At 36.7% G+C, this 22,834-nt stretch overlaps 3 protein-coding genes and 1 pseudogene across 5 annotated transcripts; all 4 read left to right on the plus strand.

The window, feature by feature from the left end:
- Positions 1 to 2,100: 2,100 nt before the first annotated feature.
- On the plus strand, positions 2,101 to 15,499 carry LOC120214969. 2 transcript variants are annotated; one of them, XM_039212765.1, is made up of 3 exons: positions 2,101 to 2,107; positions 14,559 to 14,967; positions 15,423 to 15,499. In XM_039212765.1, the coding sequence occupies exons 2-3, from the start codon at positions 14,570 to 14,572 to the stop codon at positions 15,478 to 15,480; spliced, it is 456 nt and encodes a 151-aa protein (XP_039068696.1). In that variant the 5' UTR covers positions 2,101 to 2,107; positions 14,559 to 14,569; the 3' UTR covers positions 15,481 to 15,499. The 2 variants fall into 2 exon arrangements, with proteins under 2 accessions (XP_039068696.1, XP_039068695.1); XM_039212764.1 differs by lacking the exon at positions 2,101 to 2,107 and adding an exon at positions 13,784 to 13,942 and having other exon boundaries at positions 14,558 to 14,967.
- On the plus strand, positions 5,562 to 8,979 carry LOC120214964 (beta-xylosidase/alpha-L-arabinofuranosidase 2-like). Its single transcript, XM_039212760.1, has 6 exons — positions 5,562 to 6,026; positions 6,543 to 6,830; positions 6,931 to 7,100; positions 7,179 to 7,276; positions 7,372 to 7,722; positions 7,802 to 8,979. Exons 1-6 carry the CDS (start codon positions 5,577 to 5,579, stop codon positions 8,782 to 8,784), a joined length of 2,340 nt encoding a protein of 779 aa, XP_039068691.1. The 5' UTR covers positions 5,562 to 5,576; the 3' UTR covers positions 8,785 to 8,979.
- LOC120214966 lies at positions 11,902 to 13,471 on the plus strand (annotated as a pseudogene).
- Positions 15,500 to 17,270: 1,771 nt separating the features above from the next.
- LOC120214965 (dynamin-like protein ARC5) lies at positions 17,271 to 22,834 on the plus strand. 2 transcript variants are annotated; one of them, XM_039212761.1, is made up of 16 exons: positions 17,271 to 17,807; positions 17,892 to 18,056; positions 18,139 to 18,261; positions 18,705 to 18,926; positions 19,231 to 19,457; positions 19,664 to 19,727; positions 19,936 to 19,984; positions 20,068 to 20,162; positions 20,360 to 20,517; positions 20,632 to 20,692; positions 20,887 to 20,949; positions 21,078 to 21,178; positions 21,499 to 21,556; positions 21,794 to 22,141; positions 22,323 to 22,487; positions 22,568 to 22,834. In XM_039212761.1, exons 1-16 carry the CDS (start codon positions 17,493 to 17,495, stop codon positions 22,658 to 22,660), a joined length of 2,307 nt encoding a protein of 768 aa, XP_039068692.1. In that variant the 5' UTR covers positions 17,271 to 17,492; the 3' UTR covers positions 22,661 to 22,834. The 2 variants fall into 2 exon arrangements, with proteins under 2 accessions (XP_039068692.1, XP_039068693.1); XM_039212762.1 differs by having other exon boundaries at positions 20,080 to 20,162.

Genomic DNA, 22,834 nt, shown 5'->3' on the forward strand with positions numbered 1-22,834 from the left:
TAAGATGCCTCATAAACCATGTCCATGAATCAGAGGTTTCAGATTTGCCAACCCCGTAAGCTATTGGCAGTATCCCATTGTTAGCATCCATGGCTACTACTAATAAGTTTACTCCAAGGTATCGACCTTTCAAATGTGCTTCGTCAACTATAATAATTGGGCGCATGCAAGTAACAAACGAACGAATCTACAAAATCATATACACAAGAAATATAATTATTTAAATGTGAAATGCATGCAACTAACAAAAACGAGTTAACAAAATTATAATGATTTACTAACCGCAACACCAATGGCGATAAACAATAACTCAAAGCGTCCATCTCTATCTTTTTTTATATGAGTTACCGACCTTGGATTTTTCAGCTTTAAATAGTGACAATAAGCCGACAGTTGGGCAAACGATGCTTCTGGAGACCCCCTCAACAATTCCAAGGCATAACATTTGGCTCTCCAAGCTTGAGAATATGAGATACTAATCTTGAACCGAGCATTCATGTCAGTCATAATTTCATGTCCCCGATATACCCTTCCATTCAAAAACATTAACTCAGCCAGAAAACCACCCAACACCTTTTTGTTTGCCTGTCTATGGTGAGGAAAAACTTGGGTTCTTGAACATGTATGTTTATCAATAAAAGTCCTAACTTGAAACATTTCGCAATCTTTTATCCTCTTTGCAATCATACGCCACGTACAGTTTTTGTCAATCATACACCTTGTTTCGAAATGATCTTTTCTTGATTTGTTAACTCTTAGTTGATAGCCATATTCCACACATTTCGTATACAAAACTATCTTCAAGTCTTCCTTTGTATTAAAATAATCATCTTTCTTGATATGAATAACTTTTGTATAACAATCAACTGATATCTTTAACAACTCTTCTTCCGGTATCTGAAGTAATTCTGGCATATTCCAGTTATACTCCCGTGTCATTTTCTTCTTTTTCCTTTCTTCGAGAACTTCTTATTCTTATTCTTATTCTTATTCTTATTCTTCTTATTCTTATTCTTCTTATTCTTCTTCTTCTTTTTCTTCAGGGTTATATGAATTACAGAATGGATGTTCAACATGTTCATTCACAGTCGTAACTTCCTCCTCATTATCATCAACAACATCTTCCACGACAGCGGCTGTTTCATCATCAAAATTCGGGTATTGACCAATATCAAAATCATTACATACAAGGTCTGTTTCTTCTTCCATCACATCATCAAAATCCGAGTATTGACCAAGATCAAAGTCCGGGTATTGACCAAGATCAAATTATGAATACTGACTAGTACTCACAATTTTTTCTGTTGGCTCATAATCGTCTAACTGGTCAATACGAAAACCGGAATTTGGTGCTGAAAGTTGATTGGGATTTGGATTAGGAAAATGTTGTGGGTTTTGAGATTGTGTTTGATATTGTGTTTGGTATTGGAAATGTGGTGAAACAAAATTTACTTGGTGATAAAATTGTGGTGGAACCATTAAATTTTAGGTTGAAGAACTTAGTTGATTACTACCCGCTATTGACCCAACTTCACTACTTATAGGTTCAACAACATACAATGTAACATCATCTTCTTGCGAAACACTAATGTAAGCAATGAATCGTTCAACATCTTCATTGTCGGTTAACAAATAAACTTTACATTTTCTCAGATAAGATAGCCTAAATCCACTTAGAGGCTCTAAATTCAATTTTTGCAACACGTAACATTAGAGTTTCATAAGTTAACTTTTTTAATGACAGTTTTAGTTGAAGATTCATGGGTAAAGGCACATATTATAAAACACCATGAACATTCTTCCATGACCCTCCAAAACACAAATCTATCCAAACATGATCAACATTAAATGATTTTATTCTAAAAACTGTAAATTAATTTACTAAACAAACGAGCTATAAACTAGATATCATCACTAACTTAGAGAAAAACATACCTTTATTAAGTTGATAGTTGATAATTTGGGAGAGAAATCATTGAAAAATTATATAAAAATAAAATTATGTAAAAAAAATAGAGATGGGAAAGGATGTCGTTGGATATAGGAACGGATGTCGCCGGAGAGAGTGATAGATGGAGATGGAATAAGTTGTGATTTAGGGATTTAGGTTATGAGTTGATGCTACTGCATTGTTATATACCCAAAACATTTGTGTTGCGAAACTAAAACCTGTTGCGAAATTAAATTAGCGTTGCGAATTTGAAATTCAGTTGCGAATTTGACTTTCGCGTTGCGAATTTGGAAAATCGCAATGTGATTTACATATTCACGTTGAGAAATTGGAAACTGGGTTGCGAAATTGGAATTCGCGTTGCGAATTTGAGATCTCGTTGCGAATTTGTTGATCATTTTGGCAAATCCAAAAAAAGTTGGTTAAATTCGTATATTATAAGGCATTTTTTGTCACTGAGGTTATTTTCTCTTATATATATATATATAATATTATGTTATATAATTAATTGAGTTAATTCAATTGATATTGATAAAATTACAACATCTAAAAATTATAATTTCGAGTGAACTTCGATATATAATATTAAAAGTGTAGGAAACGAAGAGAAACCCTAGTCTTGCAAACCGCTTTATATGTACTTTTTCACGAGTCGAATCGAATTAAAAAATTAAATATTAAAATTATATTTAAACTTAATTTCAAGAGATAAAATATTATTTAATCTCCTATTTTTAATAATTTAACGTGAAATAAGGTTAACACCTTAAATAAAATCACAAGAATGTAAATATCAGTACCTAATCATTAAAATCAATAATATTATAAATCTTTTTACTTGTAAAAAATATGAAAATTATTTTATTAACAATATAAGTTGATTACCATGTTAATTAATAATAATAATAATATAATCATTTAACATGCATTAAGTTAGCAAATCTAAATCTCTATCTCCCTTCACATTAACACTTCTTTTAATAGTTTTTAATTAGCTGGATGATAAGGTGTCTACGTCTACGTAAGAACCACATACACAACATAATTTTGTCTTTTGTATTGGTATTTTTAAATAGAAAATAAATAGGTTTAACTTTTAAATTAAAAATTAATTTTATATATTTAGTTAGAGATAGGTTGAGGGAGAGTGGGTGGCTGCAGTCTTCCTCATAAAAATTTTGAATTCTAATATATTTTAGATATTTTTTTATATTTATTTTTGTTCTCCTAAACTTTTATAAGCTCTCCATCCCTTAAAATTTTATAAAATTATAATACAAAATTATACATTTAACTCTGTATTTAATATATTGCATTTCCCAACTCCCAACTAGAGATAAAGGTATAGCCATTATTAGGTTCATGAGGATTTCATCTTCTTTTGTTGTTGTATATGGGGAATGATTATGCCTGGCAAGTTGAACAATATTGACAACTTCAAGGACTGTACCATAACTTTTTCATTTTTATCCTTCCCATGTGAAATGGAATAAAAATCTATGGGATACCCCATTTGGTCAAATTATGTATAAGGTACATGTATTATGTATTTTCAAATTTAGTCTCTACAATAATTTATTAAGATTTTGTGGTAATATTGACATATTACATATACATATATGTAACATTGAATATTTTTAAGTATTTAATATCTTTCAATAGATAAATAGAAAGAGATAGTTTAGTCTCTCTAATTATCACTTTGGTTATATTTTGGTCATTCTATTATTTTTTATTAGTATGAGATGATTACAAAGTAGTATATGTTCGAAAGACTTTCAACCACTTAACAATGAACGTTCTAACACTTTTATAGACACATGCTCAAATCCAAAACTTTTTAAAATAATAATTATCTATTTAATTACTAAAATCTCTTGGTTTATGAACTCTAATCACAAATATAAATAGATATAATTAGAGTAAAATATAGAGCGCAAGGCTCTTAACCTTGTAGTCGTGAAATCGAGTCTCACGGTGGGCAATTCATAATTCTAACTATCGGATGTCTCCCTCAGAAACTGCTCTCAACCTGACGTTGGGGGCAGCCTACTATACTACCTCCTCTTACCCCATTACATATAATAATATAGTCAGCTAATTTTATAATTAGAGTAAAATACAACGTATATAGTTTACGCATCACATGATATACTGTCAAAGCAGATGCAACTTGCATGTCACTTTTCTTAAAATATTTTCACGCGCCGTTTATGACACGCGACTCACGAGATGGACCTGTTTCTCCCTTCCATCTGGACCCACGCGCCTCCCCTGCTACAAGCCTACGACTACGAGTCCCTGCAGTTAAATGTTTCATAATTCTTTTTTATTTGATCCCTCTACTATGATTATATTTAATATTTAGTTCCTATACTTGATTATGCATAATGTAATCTGTTTGCTTTTATAATTTTATTAGTTAGTTCAAATAATTAATTATTTTACTTAAAAATATAATTATATTTTTTCTTAAAAACAATCCACATTAGCAATTTAACCATATTAATTATTTGAACTAAAAAATAACATTATAGGAAACGATCAAATTATGATATATTCAAATTTTGATTATAGTAGAGGGACTAAACCACAATTTGATCAATTAAATTAAATACTATTTTCTTTTTCTCCAGCCTTGACTCACAGACCAATCAGGATTCAGTTTCTGATATCACAAGGTTACCCAAAATGAGACGCCAGGCTTCGTTTTAAATACTATTTCAAATATACATATAAATAATTAATTTTAAAAATTACATCAATAAGACCGGACCATGTCATCCTCGAACTCACTAACATTTATGTTCATGTTCACTTAATGTCGAATTATGTAAAAGAATTTCACCATTATGTCCTTTCTGTATCAATCAATCATTCTTTGCCATGTAATACATCATTATATTAATACAAAATTGAATACAAGAATTGATGTAAAATTGTTAATTAAGATTTCATTTCAATGTTTAACCTTGGTTTAATTTATTTGTGAACGAGGTTTACATGTAGGATAGATGTTAACCTAAAGCTTCAAAGCGAAGGTAAATTGTAAAAACTCAAAAGGTTAAAGTAAAGAAGGAATTGATCTCAAAACCCTCACGTGAGTTACAGAAATGCCAGAAAAACAGGCCCAAAGAATCTCAATTTACTATACTCTAACCTTACTCGACTCTACTCTCTACGTACACATATCCATAATCAATAAATAAAAGCTTCGAACCTACTGCTATGCTGTACCAAGAAACAACCCATGCATGCGAGTCCTTCCAAAATACAACAGCTTTGATTGACTTAACAAAAAACAGATGAACCCTTCACGGACTCCTCCATTTTTTATCCATTTGTTTATTGAAAGGTAAAAAATCTCTTGGATTCCCTTGAAAATTTGGGGTTTATTTTTCTCTTCTGCCGAGAAAAAACAACCCTTAATGGAAATTTAATGCCTTTTACACCCGGTTCCCATCACGGGCTACTAAAATACAACGTGTGTTTTGTAACTCTCTCTCTCTCTCTCTCCTATAAAAAAACACAAGCTTTGCCAGCTTTTCTCATACCCTTCCCTCCCCTGATTCTCGAGGAAAGCCTAAGTGGCTAAGTTCCTCTAGATTTTTTTTGGGGTTCAAAAATGTTATCTTTCGATTTCTCTGTTTTGAAAAACAGAGCACCGAAGGTCTCTGTTTTTCTCATCCTCTTCATTTCTTTGCATTGTTTGTCATTGATCACGGATCGGGTTTCGGCGCAAACATCACCTGTTTTTGCCTGTGATGCTACTAAGAACCCGCAAGTGGCGAGCTTCGGCTTTTGCGACGCGTCGTTGGGGACCGATGCTCGGGTGGCCGACTTGGTTGGAAGGCTTACATTGCAAGAAAAAATTATTTTCCTTGTGAATGGTGCCGGGAGCGTTAGCCGGCTTGGGATACCGAAATACGAATGGTGGTCCGAGGCTCTACATGGAGTCTCCAACGTCGGTCCGGGCACCAAGTTTACCGGCTTGGTCCCCGGTGCCACGAGCTTCCCTCAGGTCATCACGACCGCAGCTTCCTTCAACACTTCTCTCTTTGTAGCCATTGGCAGGGTAAGAAAATAACTTAATTCTTCCTTTTTCTTGTGTAGTTTTGCATTTTTTTTCTTTTCAGTCGAGTCAATTCGAGTCAAATCTAATTTCGGATACTAATGACAGTTTTTGGATTTGTGTATCGAAAAATTTAATGTTGGTAGTGGGAAAGTAGTTAAAATTTGAACATGATGAACTGGCTGTTGCTTCAGAGATAGGGTTCCATGATTGAATTAATTATATGTTTGTTGAAGAAAGTAGTTGATTAATTAATTTTTCAGGTTACCAAATGCTGAAGAGTAAAGACCTTCTTGATCACTCATAAGACTTTATTAACCTTTTTCTAAACTCCAGCTTGCATTAATGACCAAGGGTTGTTCTTTTTCCGAATACGATCATAATGTCAAAATCCGAACTCCATACTTACTATTAGATTAAACTCTATGTTCGGATTCGTCCCATCGATCCGTCGTTAAAGATAATTTTGACGGTAAATAATCGGAACAAGTTGATCTTTGAGAATCAATGATAATGCAGGTGGTTTCAACTGAAGCTAGAGCAATGTACAACGTTGGATTGGCAGGGCTAACATATTGGTCACCAAACATTAACATATTCCGAGACCCGAGGTGGGGAAGAGGGCAAGAAACACCGGGAGAGGATCCGTTGCTGTCCAGCAAATACGGATCGAGTTATGTCAAAGGTTTGCAACAAACGGATGGCGGCGACCCTTCTAGGCTCAAGGTAGCTGCATGTTGCAAACACTACACGGCCTACGATTTGGATAACTGGAAAGGCGTCGATCGTTACCATTTCAATGCTGTGGTAAAATTTTCGTCCGCCACAACGAGATGTGAATTTCTTTAATTTCTTCTAGTTTTTGTAAATTTTAATAGTCATTTGATTGGCCTTGGGGGATGGTTAGGTGACGCAACAAGATATGGATGATACATTTCAACCACCATTCAAGAGTTGTGTAGTTGATGGGAATGTTGCGAGTGTTATGTGTTCTTACAACCAGGTTAACGGTAAGCCAACTTGCGCGGATCCCGATCTTCTTGCCGGAGTTATTCGAGGCCAGTGGAAATTAAATGGGTATATATTCGTTTCTCGTACCATATATATATGTTGTATGCAGTGTTTTTGTTTACCATGCCTTTGGGGTTGGTGTAGGTATATAGTTTCAGATTGCGACTCGGTAGATGTGTTCTACAATAACCAGCATTATACCAAGACGCCAGAGGAAGCCGCGGCCAAAGCAATTTTGGCAGGTAACTCTCATGTCTTCTTTAGTATGCTACTCGGATTCGAGTATTAGTGAAGAACAAATGTTCCACTAATTGCGAAATGTTATCAATGTTCTTAGGGTTGGATCTCAACTGTGGAACATTCCTTGGCCAACACACTGAAGCCGCAGTGAAAGCAGGGCTTTTGAATGAGTCGGCCATTGATAAGGCCATATCGAACAACTTCGCCACTTTAATGCGACTGGGATTCTTCGACGGTGATCCCAGCAAACAACCTTACGGTAAACTTGGCCCCAAAGACGTGTGTACTCCCGAGCATCAAGAGTTGGCACGTGAAGCCGCGAGACAAGGGATTGTGTTGCTCAAAAACAAAGCCGGATCATTGCCTCTATCTCCGACCATGATCAAAACGTTAGCAGTTATCGGACCCAATGCTAATGTCACAAAGACCATGATCGGAAACTACGAAGGTAATGCAGTCCGTTGCTAGGAATTACAAAATAACATGTTTAAGGTTATTAATCCGTAAAATTTGAAACGGTTTTGCAGGCATTCCGTGCAAATATACGACACCATTGCAGGGTCTAACGACATCAGTGGCGACAACATACGTGCCAGGCTGCACCAATGTGGCTTGTGGCACTGCCCAAGTAGACGATGCTAAGAAAGCAGCTGCCTCAGCTGATGCCACTGTACTTGTGATGGGCATAGATCAGTCTCTTGAAAGGGAAAGCTTCGACAGAGTTGACCTTCTTTTGCCCGGACAACAACCACTTTTAGTAACCGAAGTTGCAAAGGCTGCAAAGGGACCCGTGATTCTTGTCATAATGTCCGGGGGAGGCTTCGATATATCATTTGCGAAAAATGATCCGAAAGTCACAAGCATCCTTTGGGTCGGTTACCCTGGCGAAGCCGGTGGAGCTGCCATTGCGGATGTAATTTTCGGGTATTATAATCCAAGCGGAAGGCTGCCGATGACATGGTATCCACAATCGTATGTCGATAAGGTCCCAATGACAAACATGAACATGAGACCGAATCCGTTAAATGGCTACCCGGGCAGGACATACAGGTTCTACACTGGGGAAACCATTTATACATTTGGTGATGGGCTAAGCTACACCACATTCAGCCATAAATTAGCCAAAGCACCTACACTAGTATCGATCCCCTTGGAGGAAGACCACGTATGCCGCTCATCCGAATGCAAATCAGTCGAAACAGCCGAACAAAGTTGTAAAAATCTAGCGTTCGACGTTCATCTTCGAGTTCAAAACAGAGGAAGATACGACGGAAGCCACACGGTGTTCTTGTTCTCCTCTCCCCCATCGGTGCACAATTCGCCCCGAAAGCATTTGTTAGGATTCGAGAAAGTTTCGTTAACGGCAAAATCGGAGACCTTGGTAAGGTTTAAGGTTGATGTCTGCAAGGATTTGAGTGTGGTCGATGAGCTTGGGAGCCGGAAAGTTGCATTGGGACAACACGTGCTACATGTTGGGAGCTTGAAACACTCATTAACTGTGGGGACTTGAAAAGAAACTTTTTCAAATTTCTCGTGATTTTTTTCTTGGAAATCCTCCTCTTATTTTCTTTCGCCGAAGGCAAGTAAGGGAATGGCAAATAGAGCCTGGAATAAGTTGAGGGAGTTATTAGCAATTTTCTCATTTTTTTTCTTCAAGTGTAACCAATTGTTGAAAGTTGAACATTCCGAAACCCCAAATTGAAAATATAAAAGGAAGCATCCACTACTCTGTAAAATGATTATGCTGCCCTTAAAATATCGTCTTTCATTTGAGGGCTACACTCTAGAATCTTTTTTTTCTCTACAAACTCGTCCTTAAAAATAAATTAATTTTGTTAAAAAATTTAAAAGATAATGAAAATTAACATGATATCTCGATCTACATGAGCCCCTACAAAGTAGGATTTGTTAATATATATATATATAAATAATCTTTTCCTAATGCTCTTGATATAACATCATGTATTAGTTGCATATTTAAATAATTATTACAATTAATAAATTTTATTAAATTAAATGTATAAAAAATAAATAATTATACTCATAATTATCTCTGATAACTAATGTGTTTTTTTTTAAACGATAAGAGCACTCTACTTCTCTTCTAATTCGTCGTCGAGGGAGACAATTCCCAAGAAATAAATAAAATGATATATAATATATATATATAAAGGTTAAAGTACACACATGGTCCCTGACTGTAGAGTATTATTTTGTTGAATCCCTAGATTATTAAAAGTTATAAAATAATTATCGATTCTAGAGCGTTGCTTTGTTAAGTTCATCAATTATTAAGAGTTATAAAGTAGTCATCTAACTATTCATATGTCCCAAATTTGACATTTTTTTGGTTAAAAAATTGACAGTCGTCTGAGCCGGACGTTAACCTGTTGACTAAGATATGATAAAATTTGATCTCGAACCATTTGAGCTGTATAGTTGTTTGAGATTCTAGGACTATATTTTATCATATCTCAGTCAGCAAATTAACGTTCAGCTAAGAATGTCATCATTTTTAACAGAAAATGATAAGTTTAGAACATATGAATAGTGAAGTGAGTATTTCGTAACTTTTAATAGTTGAGGGACTCAGCAAAATAAAATCCTATAATTGAGAGACCATATTATAATTTTTAATAGTTGAAAGACTCAATAAAATAACGATTTATAGTTTGGGGTCTGTATGTATACTTTACCCTATAAACAACTACACTTTTCACTTGACGTTTTTGCACTCCATAAGCTTCCGAGGACGGTCTCCGTATTAAGGGTAGCTTAGTCTTTTTCCGTAAGGAAAACCATGCATCGCCCAATATAAGCGTTTGTGTTTTGCGAGGCTGTACCGACCGAGTCACTTCCTTATTGACAATCGAAGGCTATTTTTGGCATTAAATTGTTTTCTCCCCAACAATTTTCATATTAATAATTTTAAAATTAAATCGTTAGAGCCGTCGGTTTATCTTACAAACATTTAAATTTTCTCTGTTTTTTTCTTTTTTAAAAAGATTCTCCAGCTCTGTTTAACCACGTCTTTAGTCATACCCTTCAGCTTTCTCCATGTCTTCTCTGAATTTCGATTTTTCACGGTGTTTCTTACATGAGGGTTAGGTTTTTGAGCCATGCATGGTTTTTGAGCTGTTATATTTTTCATAGCCCTGTTATTTGGATGGTATTAATAATATTAACAAAATTAAAGAAGAGAGTTTGGTTAATTTTCATTGGTTTAGTCATTGGTCTTTACTGGATGGAAAGTTAGTTTTCATAGCTTTCTCCATAGCATTGTTTCTGTGTTGTATTTGAATGATTCTATTTGGTTCTTGAAGCTCAAGTCTTGAATTATTTGTGGAATTTGGGGTTTAGATATCCTATTTAAGATTAATGTTTTAATTTTAATTGTATCAGTGTCTAATGTATATGAACATCTCTTATGTCTAAATTCTTGTACTTTGAAGAGATTTTGGATTTCACATCAACGGTGTTGAATTTAGTACCAAGGGATCAGCCTGACAATAGATAGGCATGTTGTTGGCGATCAAAATTTAAACATGTAATTGAAAACCCAACATTTATTGGGATCTCAAGGTTCAATCACAGACTATAAGGCTACTGGCTCAAATTGGGAATTGCTTGTGCTTGTGTGTTGATACCTTTTTTATAAACTTTGCAATCCTATTTTTGTTTTTAATGTAACCGTATTAATCTCATTTTGCGATGTAGACGTCAACGTCTGTCCTGAAATTGTTGTTAGTGCATCATTGAACAGGGTGATCATACGCATGTTTGATCTTCTATCCTTGGATAGAATGTTGTATGTTGTTGATTTGTTAATATGCTTGCTTTAAGCAATGCTTGACTGTGCTACTTTGATTGTTTATTCTTGTTAGGGTTAATGAAGCCGACCTATTTGTCGATATGGAGCAAGAGACGCTCCAGATATCTCTTTGCGTCCACTTTGAATGTTCTGATCAAAGGGTTTGTTCCTAGAAACGTTGTCAGATTCATTGGGAACTAAGCTTTCACATAATTGAAGTTTTTGCTGTTGCGTAGATAGTTTATAAGATGGACCGAGCGGATACATCAGGGTTTGTAAGTGGAGGAGGAACGTTTCGGATATATTTATCGGTCATGTATTAAATACTTTTCTGTAAGGTTGGCATCTTTTCTTAGTGATATAGTTTGCAGCATCTATAAAGGGTATGGATTTGAATAAGAATGCACAGTTTTCTCATGTATCTGAACTCTCGAAAAATGAAAATTTTGGTGATACTATCCTATGCCTGAACTTTATCGGTTACGGAGGAAGCAACAAGGCCAGATGTGGAACTATTTCAAAGAATCTTCATGTTGATCTTTCTAGTGCAGCTGATGACGGCTGCAGGTTGGTTCTGGGGTTAGGACCGACTCCAAGTGTATACTTGGATAACTATTACAATGTTGGTCTAAGCAAGAACAAATCAACAACAGCTTTATTCACCCGTGGAGTTTCACCTGAGGACGACTCCTAAAACTTGGCCTATCTGGTGGGACTAAGGAAAGTATGGGACAGTTAGAATGTCCTCTGTCAATAGAAACTGATGTTACTATACCTCTTCCAAACCAGGTTTCTGCGGAAGATAGTGAACTTTCGATACCTATTGTCGATGAGGGTTCAACTTCGACTAAGAAATCTGATGGTTATATGCCATCACTCCTCTTTGCTCCGAAAATGGAAAGTCGCAAAGCTTTGGTTCAGACACAAGACTTTTTCAGTCTCATCAATTTCATCAAAGTTGCGAGCCCTCTTCTCAGAGTGACTTTTCTGTAGACACTCTGTCTGAGCAAACCACCTCTATGACGTCCTTAGATAATCGAGCAAGCAATTCAAAGAAATGCAAGTTTGCTGGCTGCTCAAAAGGAGCAAGAGGGGCATCTGGTCTTTGTATTGGTCACGGGGAGGACAAAGATGCCAAACACCAGGGTGTAACAAAGGTTCTGAGAGCCGCACTGCCTACTGTAAGACTCATGGTGGAGGGAGGAGGTGCCAACACTTGGGCTGCACTAAAAGTGCCGAGGGGAAAACAGATTTTTGTATAGCACATGGAGGAGGCAGATTCCTGGAGGGTGCGTGAAGGCAGCACGAGGTAATTGGGGCTTTGCATCAGACATGGTGGGGGAAAGAGGTGAAAGGTGGAAGGTTGCACACGTAGTGCCGAAGGACATGCTAGTTTGTGCATCTCTCATGGTGGTGGACGCCGTTGCCAGTTCCAGGGATGCGCTAAGGGTGCTCAGGGAAGTAATTGCAAGGCCCATGGTGGTGGGAAACGCTGTATATTCGCAGGGTGTACCAAAGGTGCTGAAGGAACCACGCTGTGGTGCAAAGGACATGGTGAGGGAAAACGTTGCCTCTACAACGGTGGTGGCATTTGTCCCAAGAGTGTGCCTGGAAGCACCAAATTCTGTGTTGCACATGGTGGTGGGAAGCGGTGTGTTGTGCCAAGCTGTACAAAGAGTGCACACGGTCGAACTGATTGTTGTGTCAGGCATGGTGGTGGGAAGCGATGCAAGATTGAGAATTGTATCAAGAGCGCCCAAGGAAGCACAGACATCTGCAAGGCCTATGGTGGTGGAAAAAGATGCTCTTGGGGAAGAGCAAATGTGAGAAATTCGCAAGGGGCAGGAGCGGTCTATGTGCTGCTCACAGCAGTATGGTAAAAGAGCGAGAGGCAAGCAAGGGAGGACACATCGCACCTGGAGTTTTCCATGGGCTTGTATCAACGGCAGCAGCCACAAGAAGCAGCCGGGACAACAATCACCCATCCTCAGGGACTATTGTTATTTCTGATGGTATTGATTCCCTGGACAAATCAACAAAAAGGCAACAACTCATGCCGCCTCAGGTATTGGTTCCTTTATCTATGAAGTCCTCCTCCTCTTACTCGAGTTTCTTCGATGCCGAGAAGCAAGAGGAAGGAAGAAATGGATACAACATGGACATCGGTGGTGGTGGTGGCAACAATGACTTCTCAATTCCGGAGGGTAGGGTCCATGGTGGTGGTCTCATGTCCTTGCTTGGCGTGAATCTCACGAACCCCTTTGATGGAATTTGAAGTCAAAATATATGTCACATGTAGAAATTTGGTTTGGTTTCCTGTGTTGTTATTGGGACAGTGAAATTGTTCATAAAAATTGGTTGCTGTCAAAAGACTAGGTACGTATATGCATGTTGTAATCTTTTATGTTCCGAAATTGTTATAATAGACCGTCATTAGCCTATGGTGGTTGTTTTGTTGTTGTTGATAACGTTATTAATGGAAAATGCTTCAGCCAGGGGCGAAGCCAATAAGTTCGAGTTGGGCTGAGTTAAATTATAAAATTTTGGGAGCCAAAATGCAAAATTTTCATTTAACTAAAAGTTTTAAAGGATTTAATCTAAGTTATTGTTTTTGGGAGGGGTTATTGTAGCAATTTTCCCATTATCCAAGGGGCTTATATCCCTGGTTTCAGCCAAACTTGGATCTTTTTTGTACTTTGCTTACTTGGCGCTGTGCTCTTCTTTGTCCCTCTTTCCCTCTTCCAACAGCAACAGTATATATATGCAAAGAGAAACAAAATTTTCCCCTTCAACTTCCTCAGAAGATTCAACCTTCGCCTATCACTTTTGAAATTCTCTAACGCTACTCTCGTTTAGGTGATTTTTCACTTTGAATTTCTTTCTCCATTCTGGTTTTTCGATTCTAATGCTTTTTATGAGCTCATTTTTGATATAATGATTACCGTCTTTTTTATTTGAATGAATGCACAATTCTTTTATATATAGCGTTGCTGCTGCTTTTATTTTGGATCGAATTGGTTGAACTGCATCGACTTTTTTTTTTCTGTTTTGAATCTTTTTCATCATCTTCAGTTTGATTTTCTGTGTTATGTAACGTTCTTGATCTGTTTCTCCTTTTCTGTTATAGAAACGAAACTTGTCGCCTCATCTTACTAGTTACTATGCTTCTAGATTTCGCAATTAAATGTTCGTCGAAAGTTTTCTTTCAAAATGATTTGATGTTTTCTTTTTGTGAAATTTGAATTTTCAGCGAAGAGTATGATTCAGTTTCATCGCATCGAATCCAGTTTGTTGCTAAAAAGACTGATGATCAACTTTTTTGGCGGGAATAACTTTATTTTTTAAATAATAAGAGAATCGGGAAGTCACCAGAAAATTAACTCCGGTGCTTAATTAAAAATCATTAAACCATTTCAATTATATTTCACAAATTTTCTTTTGCTGATAATTGATGGTTAATACGAAATGATGAGATTCAAATTCAATGGACTCGAACTTCTACAATGAAAGCAACAAACTCAACGTCCTGAAGAGCAGCAACATTCCGAAGCTGGCGACGACTCCGGAAAGAAGCCGTGGCAACTACTATTCATCACCGGAGAACCTCATCAAGTACCTACGCTCCAATTCAGTATCTAGTACCGGCCACAGCGGCTCCTCCGGGAAGAGCTGCTTCAGATCATCGGTTTCGCCACAGTCGGAGAAGACACCACTGAAGGTGGTGGACGAAGATGTGTTTGTAATGGACGGAGTTCTTGTTGCTTCTGATACTAATATCATAGGATCGGGTCTTCATCTTCGGGAAGTACTGGTTTCTATAAGTCAGAAATTTGCAGGGCTTGGGAGGAACTTGGCCATTGCCGATATGGATCCAGGTGTCAGGTATATTTCACTGCCGAATTGTCTAATATGATTGAAATTTCATGATGGCCTTAATGTTATAATAACTCTGCCTATATGCTGGCAAACATAATGTCTTTAGCCCGTGAATGTCTTGGATACTAAAATGTGATATTTTGCAGTGTTTGAGAAAGTGAATGTTAGCTTGTAGGCATGAACCACGAACTTTTAAAATTCATTAGATGCCAGCTGAATATGAGGAGCATAGTTCCTAGTACTAACAGAGGCAAATGAACCGATTTCGAACCTTGAAATTTCATTTGCCATGTTATTGCAGTACAATTCGCAGTTCTTTTTTTAATCAAAACTACCTTTCCATTAGCTGATCCAAGTATCCGACTTTATACACTACAATGACCCCCTTTTCTTTGTTGAACTCTTCTGGAATGTGTTCATTTTACACTAACCTATTGAAGAAGCCTTAAATTCTTTTGCAGTTGGAACATGGAAAGGAAGACGTACCCCCACTTGTTTCTCATTCAGGACCAAATCTGAGGTTAGCATCAATGAACTTGTATTTGATGATATAAATTCCTATACCAAACCATTGGTGCACTTAATACTAGGTCATTGCGCGTTTGTCTCTGAGTTGCTTATGCATACATGGAGGGGGCTATTGTCCTTGAAAATTTCAGATTTTCATATATTTTAGAGATTTTTGTTGTATTTTTTGTTGATAATTTATTTTGTCTCTAAAATTTTATAAATTAATTTTTTTAACATAAAATTTTAAATGTATAGGTGTACAAGTCACATGCAAGCACAGTGCAAAACACATACGGCTCCAAACCTCGCCTTTTGTGTCCAGTCACAGAAACAACTCCCTTTATAACCCAAAAGGACTCATCTATCAAACCTGATTATCCAGGCTCACGGTTCAGAACCCCCATCAAGCCTGAAGGGACAATCATCAACTCCCTCTCAACTGTCCTACCTGAAATCACCCGCTCCAATCCCACAATGAAACCTAAAACCAACAAGATCAGCACCGCCTCCACCATCGGACCTGATACAAGTGCCACCACCACTTCCACCAATGGAGCCAACTGGTCACCTCAAGATGATCGGATTGATGTTACCCTGCCGCCACCATTTCCCGGCGAAAACCCATCAAGGGGAGATGTCGATGCATGCATTGACGGTGTTCTCTACGGTCCTACTACAAAGAAGAGGTTGCCGGTGTTTTCTGCCATTCGTCCGGAGTAATGATTCTCATTTTGACTCTACAGCTATGGATCAAAGGTATATTAATCAGTATCTTCTTTCTCTGAACCAAATTACTTTTGAAATTCTTGTCATCTGCTCTACATCGAGGAGTGAACTGTAAAGTGCAAACATAAACAACTGTCCATGTGCATGTATTGGGATCTGCATATATAACTATTACGGTAGACTTTACGAACCAAAACCATAAAATTATGTTCTGATTTTTGGTCGACAAATTCATGGATTTCAACATGTTGAAAGTTGAGTTGAAACCCCTCGCCCTTCTTCCCAGGTTCTAGTGTATTTGTTCAAGTTTTTCTTGCACCTGCTTAATTTTAGCTTTGTTACTTAGTTATTGCGGTTTGTACTTTCGTTTCATTGCTTTCATAACCGCTCACTACTTGGTAGATCTTTTACTTGGTGTTTGTTATGCCAATTAAGATAGCCTTATTAGTATTTTAGTATTTTCATATTTGATTTATTTGAATGAAACTAATAACAATATGTCAATAAAAAAAATTAAAAATAAATCTTATAACGATGCATCAAAATCTTATTATAACAATACAAACCTATTGTTTTATATGAAAATCAATTCGAGACTTTTTTCGGATCAAAATGAACCATGAATTTTATCAATAAATAATTTTATTTTGAGTTAAGATATTTCATCCTATTATAAGTAGGTGTTGAAATTTCTCTATACATCTTAAATTAAAATACATTTATAATTGACTTTTATCATTTATCTTTTGATTTTTTTCATCCAATATTAATTTTTAATGTTCAAATTTTAGCAATAAAAATCTATAAAATATCCATTTTACTAATTTATAGGTTAAATTTATAAAATGTGAATATTTTCTTTTAATTAACCATCTATATCTGAATTGAATAATGTAAAAGTCCATTGTGAGACTTAATATAAATAAACTAAATATAATTTTGTTCAAAGTTATTTAAATTATTAAATAAACATAGACGAATAATTAATAAATCTACTATTTATAATTAATTCGTCCACCAATCTATTCGTTTACGGCCCTGAATGTTATATGCACAGTCTCGATCTCAAATGCCAGTCGAAAATACAAAAAGAAAAAAGAGCAGCAACGAAATCCTGCCGTGTGGCACATCATCCGCGAGGATAGCGGTGAAGATTTTGACGAATTGGGCGAATTCAAGTCATCAGATTTCCCCGACGCTGATAGCGAAAAACTGAAAAAGAGTGTTCCGTTTAGCTGGTTCTCTGCACTAAGAAGCAGAGCAGTGGCCAAGTTACTAAGTAAAATAGAATCTAAATGGAGGAAGGAACACCGAACCCACACTCAACTCTCTACGAGGCCTACAACGAGCTTCACGGTCTAGCTCAGGAGCTTGAGGCTCCCTTCGACGCGCCGGCGGTGTTAGTCGTCGGACACCAAACGGACGGCAAAAGCGCGTTGGTCGAAGCATTGATGGGCTTCCAATTCAACCACGTCGGCGGCGGAACCAAGACCCGCCGACCCATCACTCTCCATATGTCCTATGACCCTCTTTGCGATGTCCCATTGTGTCATCTCGTCTCCGATGTTGACCCCACTGTCCCCCACGAAAAATCTCTCGCCGATATTCAGGTTTTTTTACGAAAAATCTTTTTTATCCTTTTTTTTCAAGTTTAAATTTTGAAATGAACCAATCAATGTGATTTCCCCTGTTAGGCCTACATTGAAGCTGAAAATATGAGGTTGGAACGTGAGCCATGCCAATTCTCTTCTAAAGAAATCATTATTAAAGTGAAATACAAACACTGTCCGAATTTGACTATTATAGATACTCCTGGGCTTATCGCTCCTGCTCCAGCTCGGACGAATCGTGCTTTGCAGGTGCTTTCTCAATCCACCAAGTATTTCTGGTTAATTTTGTTTCATACATTTCTGTAATTGGTGAGTGGTGACATTCAAGCAGAGCCAAGCACGTGCGGTGGAGTCCTTAGTGAGAACAAAGATGCAGCATACAGAATTCATTATATTATGTCTTGAAGATTGTAGTGACTGGAGTAATGCAATGACAAGAAGGGTTGTAATGCAAGTATGTAATTTCTCTTGTTGCCAAGTGTTTCATAAAGTGTTAAGTGTTGGCTCAAAGAATGTAGGGTTGAGAATGTGAGGAGGCTGTTAGTTCTTAAGAGGGTCAAAGCCAAAATACTACTCTTCAAATACGGTGTCTTCTAAAAAAATAAGCATGATTAAAAACTGAGAGAGGATACTTACTTGCATTAAATAGAGTTTTTCAAGGAACTGAATTAGAAGAGTTAGAAGCGATTTTTACTTTTGAGCTGTTTGATTGATACAATGCTAAGTAATCTAGCAGCTAATATAATATTTGGCACTTCTAATAATAGCTAATGTTAGCTTTAGCTGCTTAGTTTTCTGGTATTACGAACTACCTCTTGTAGTTGCAAAGAAGGGATTCGGTTTCGGTTCTTATGATGTTGCAAAGCTTAACATTTTATTGGTTGATACTTGATTCAGATTGATCCAGAGCTTTCAAGAACTGTCATTGTCTCTACCAAGCTTGATACCAAAATTCCTCAGTTTGCACGTTCTTCTGATGTAGAAGTTTTTCTCTCTCCACCTGCATGTACGCTTGATGGATTCATATTGGGGGATTCTCCGTTCTTTACATCAGTGCCTTCTGGAAGAGTTGGTTCTGAGCATGATTCTGTTTACAGTTCAAATGAAGAGTTTAAACAGGTTTGCTCCTGCTTCCAGTAAAATCACGGAGTTGATTATGGTACCGAGTTTTGCTTCTTTTGTGACATATTCTTAATCTAGTTGTTCTTATTTATACTCGCTTCCTTCCCTTTACTGGTGGATAACCTAAGTTTGCCTGGGAAAGTATTTAAAGGGTCACCCCAAATAAAGGGGAATAAACTGAGAAGCTTAAAGATTTTTCTTAAAGTAGTCATTAAATCTAAAATATTAACTATCTCCATGCTGTACTGGAACATTAGACCAAGTTGATCCATACTTCTCCCCTTCTTGATTTCTAATGCAGGCAATAATATCTAGAGAGGTGCAAGACATAGCATCTTTGGAGGAGAAATTAGGTCGGCAATTGTCAAAGCAAGAAAGAAGTAGAATAGGTGTAAGCAAACTTAGGCTTTTTCTAGAGGAATTGTTACAGAAAAGGTATATGGATAGCGTTCCTTTGATCATTCCACTTCTTGAGAAGGAGTACCACATCACAACAAGAAAGTTAACTGAAATAAATAAGGAACTCAGGTTTGTCGTTGAGCTTGTTTAGCATTTTTCTTTTTGGCAATTTTAGATGGACTTAAAGCCTTTTTACTGCTTAAAAGAAGATGATGATTTGCTGTGTAGGGAATCAAATATTTGATTTGTGGCCTGATATTTTTATAGACCCTGACGATTGCAAAGCATTCAGTTTCTTTTTCCCATAACCAATTCATTGTTTCCTTCACATGCAGCACTTTGGATGAAGTGAAATTGAGGGAAAGAGGAAGAGCTTTTCACGATTTATTTCTGACCAAGGTTTCTATGTACCCTTATGCTCTTTTGGTTTGTGGCATGCTTATCTTGTTTCTTCTTGCTTTGCCAAAATGTGGGACCGTTTGAAGGTCTTAAAAATTTGTAAGAGATGAGAATGTTTATTCTTGTCAAATGTTGACATTACTTATGCTCAAAATTGTTGTTCCATTTTATGTTATGCATTCCGACTTAAATTTGCTGTATTACACAGTTGTCATTGCTTCTGAAAGGGACAGTTGTTGCGCCTCCAGATAAATTTGGTATGTTTCTAGTGAAGATATCTCTTATTTTTGTAAATTAATCGTTCCAGATAGTGATGGTGGATCGCTAACAGTTCTGCAATGACTCATTACAGGTGAAACTCTAGTAGATGAGAGAGGTAATGGAGGAGCATTTGTGGGTGCTGATGGTCTTCAATTGCCACACAAGATAATACCTGTAAGCTAAAGATTAACTTTAAATATTCTTGCAAACTGGGGTTTTTTATGTATTTCTTGTTTAAGATCTACTATTAAGTTATTTTTCTATCAACTTGATAAATATCCTGGTCCCCATATATAAAGTGGATGGAAACCAATGAGAAAAAATTGCCAGACTTGTGTCATGTGGGTTACTAGGTTTCATTGGTATTTTAGAACTCCGGAATGCGTCTTTATGGAGGTGCACAATATCATCGTGCCATGGCTGAATTCCGATTCATTGTGGGAGGGATAAAATGCCCACCAATTACAAGGGAAGAAATTGTCAATGCTTGTGGTGTTGAAGATATTCATGATGGAACAAATTACTCAAGGTATGATCTATTTATGGCTTATCATCTTTCTGTTGCTAATTTTTTTTATTTTCATTTCATGCGCAATAAACCGTTTTGAGCTATTTCTTTCCTCCTTTTCATTTTGGAAATCAGGACAGCCTGCGTTATAGCAGTTTCTAAGGCTCGGGACACTTTTGAACCTTTCCTCCATCAGGTGAAGTGACATTAGCTGTCTATATCTTTCAGTTGTTCTCTTTCTTTTCATGTTCCTCTGTTGCTTCCTTGTTGTCAACTAAATTAATGGTTGTGAAATACTTTAAAATTTGAAATCGATAGATAAAAAGTTTGATTTTGTCGACTTTATATTTGTTACTAGTCCTAACTGAGATTTTTCCTTTCCTTGTATAGTTGGGTTGTAGGCTCTTGTACATTTTGAAGAGATTACTTCCTATCTCTATATATCTTATGCAGGTTTGTCCTCTTTTTTATTTATTTATTTCTAATTTTCTATGTTTGGAGAATCTAGGACTAGCATGTAGTTAATTATTGCACTTTTTTATTATGATTTGTACTTTCAAATGTTTCATGATTTCCAACAGAAAGATGGAGAATTTTTAAGTGGCCATGAGGTATTTCTCAGGCGAGTTGCTTCTGCTTTCAACAACTTTGCTGAATCTACTGAACGAGCTTGCCGTGAGAAGTAGGTTGCTTCCTCTATTGCCACCAAATTGTTATTGTTAACCCTAATTTCTAAGGCGTTGTTTGGTAATTTGTTTCAGCTTACATTCTTCATATAAATTGTTTGTTCATTATTACTGAAAAGTACTAAACAATTTCTCGAAAAAGAAAAGTACCAAACAAAGAACTCTTTCGTTTGGAGTGTTTCTGACGATTCATATTCTTTAAACTAAGCTGTATAACTTTATAAACCCTAAAAATACATACTAATGATTACTAAAGTGAAGATGCTGGAGTTTCTTAGTCACCAAATATTACCCAGAGTTTCATATTTGTTGCCAGATGTTTGGAGGATTTAGTGAGCACAACCCGTTACGTATCCTGGTCCCTCCACAATAAGGTAAGTTACTTATGAGGCAAATAGAATTTCATGCAAGTGAATCTACTCTAGTTAAGAGTAGGTCTTAAAATACTCTAGATAGAATTCTTGCAATTCCTCCACCTTTTTCATTGTTCCATATTGCTTTAGGACTTATCGTCAACTATTGAATTTTGAACCACATGCATACATTCTGTGCTATGATGGATCATCTGACCTATTGCTCTGCTTATCTTGCTTTGTATGTTGAATTTTCAGAATCGGGCTGGGCTACGTCACTTTTTAGACTCATTTGGTGGAAACGAGCCATCCAGTGTAGCAGCCAATTCCATACCTCCTGGAAATTCCCAAGAGTCATTGACTGGGTCCGTTGCTGCAGAGAAGCATGACACCAAGCCAAGAGCAGATATAAAGCTCAGTCATATTTCCTCGGGCATTGATTCATGTTCTTCTGCTCAGACAGCAGAAACAAAGCTTGCCGATCTTCTAGATAACACACTTTGGAACCGGAGGCTTGGTCCTTCGTCAGAAAGGATTGTTTATGCATTAGTACACCAAATATTTCATGGCATAAGAGAGTATTTTTTGGCCTCTGCTGAATTAAAGGTTTGCTTCTTCTTTTTTTAATCTTTTTGTCAAATTATTTCATGCCATATTATTGTTGCATCCAAAGCTGATTTCTTATTAGCCATATGCATATTAATGGAACACCGAATTTATTTCGCCGACTTGTCATCATCGGTCTAGTTCTTATTATTTTGTAATTGTTTATGTCAATGTCTTGCAGTTCAACTGCTTTCTTCTAATGCCAGTGGTGGACAAATTACCTGCACGTCTCCGGGAAGACCTGGAATCTACATTTTCTGATTACATGGACAATGTGTTTGACATTAGCAATCTGCGGCACTCTTTGGGCCAACGAAAGAGAGATACAGAGATTGAGCTCAAAAGGGTATTCCACATCTATCAAATTTCCTTTACAATCATAGCATGCTTCGTTTTTCTGATCGACTCGGAATGACTATGTTGCAGATTAACAGGCTCAAAGACAAATTCAAGGTAATACATCAGCAACTTAGTTCGTGTCAGAAAATACCATGTTTGTCACCTGCATCTACTCATTGATTCAGGTCCAATTTTGAGAACATAATCGACTGCTTTGGTGCATGCATGCAGATGCAGTTGCTTGTTTGAAAATGACATGGATATCTTTAATTAGACGCGTGTATGTAGTGGATTATCCGCTTGTTGGATCCAAATTGATTAATTCAATCTTTAGCGAAGAATTATTTAATCTCA

Source organism: Hibiscus syriacus, unplaced genomic scaffold (assembly GCF_006381635.1).
Source record: "Hibiscus syriacus cultivar Baekdansim isolate YM2019G1 unplaced genomic scaffold, ASM638163v2 tig00110109_pilon, whole genome shotgun sequence".
Classification (NCBI taxonomy): Eukaryota; Viridiplantae; Streptophyta; class Magnoliopsida; order Malvales; family Malvaceae; genus Hibiscus; species Hibiscus syriacus.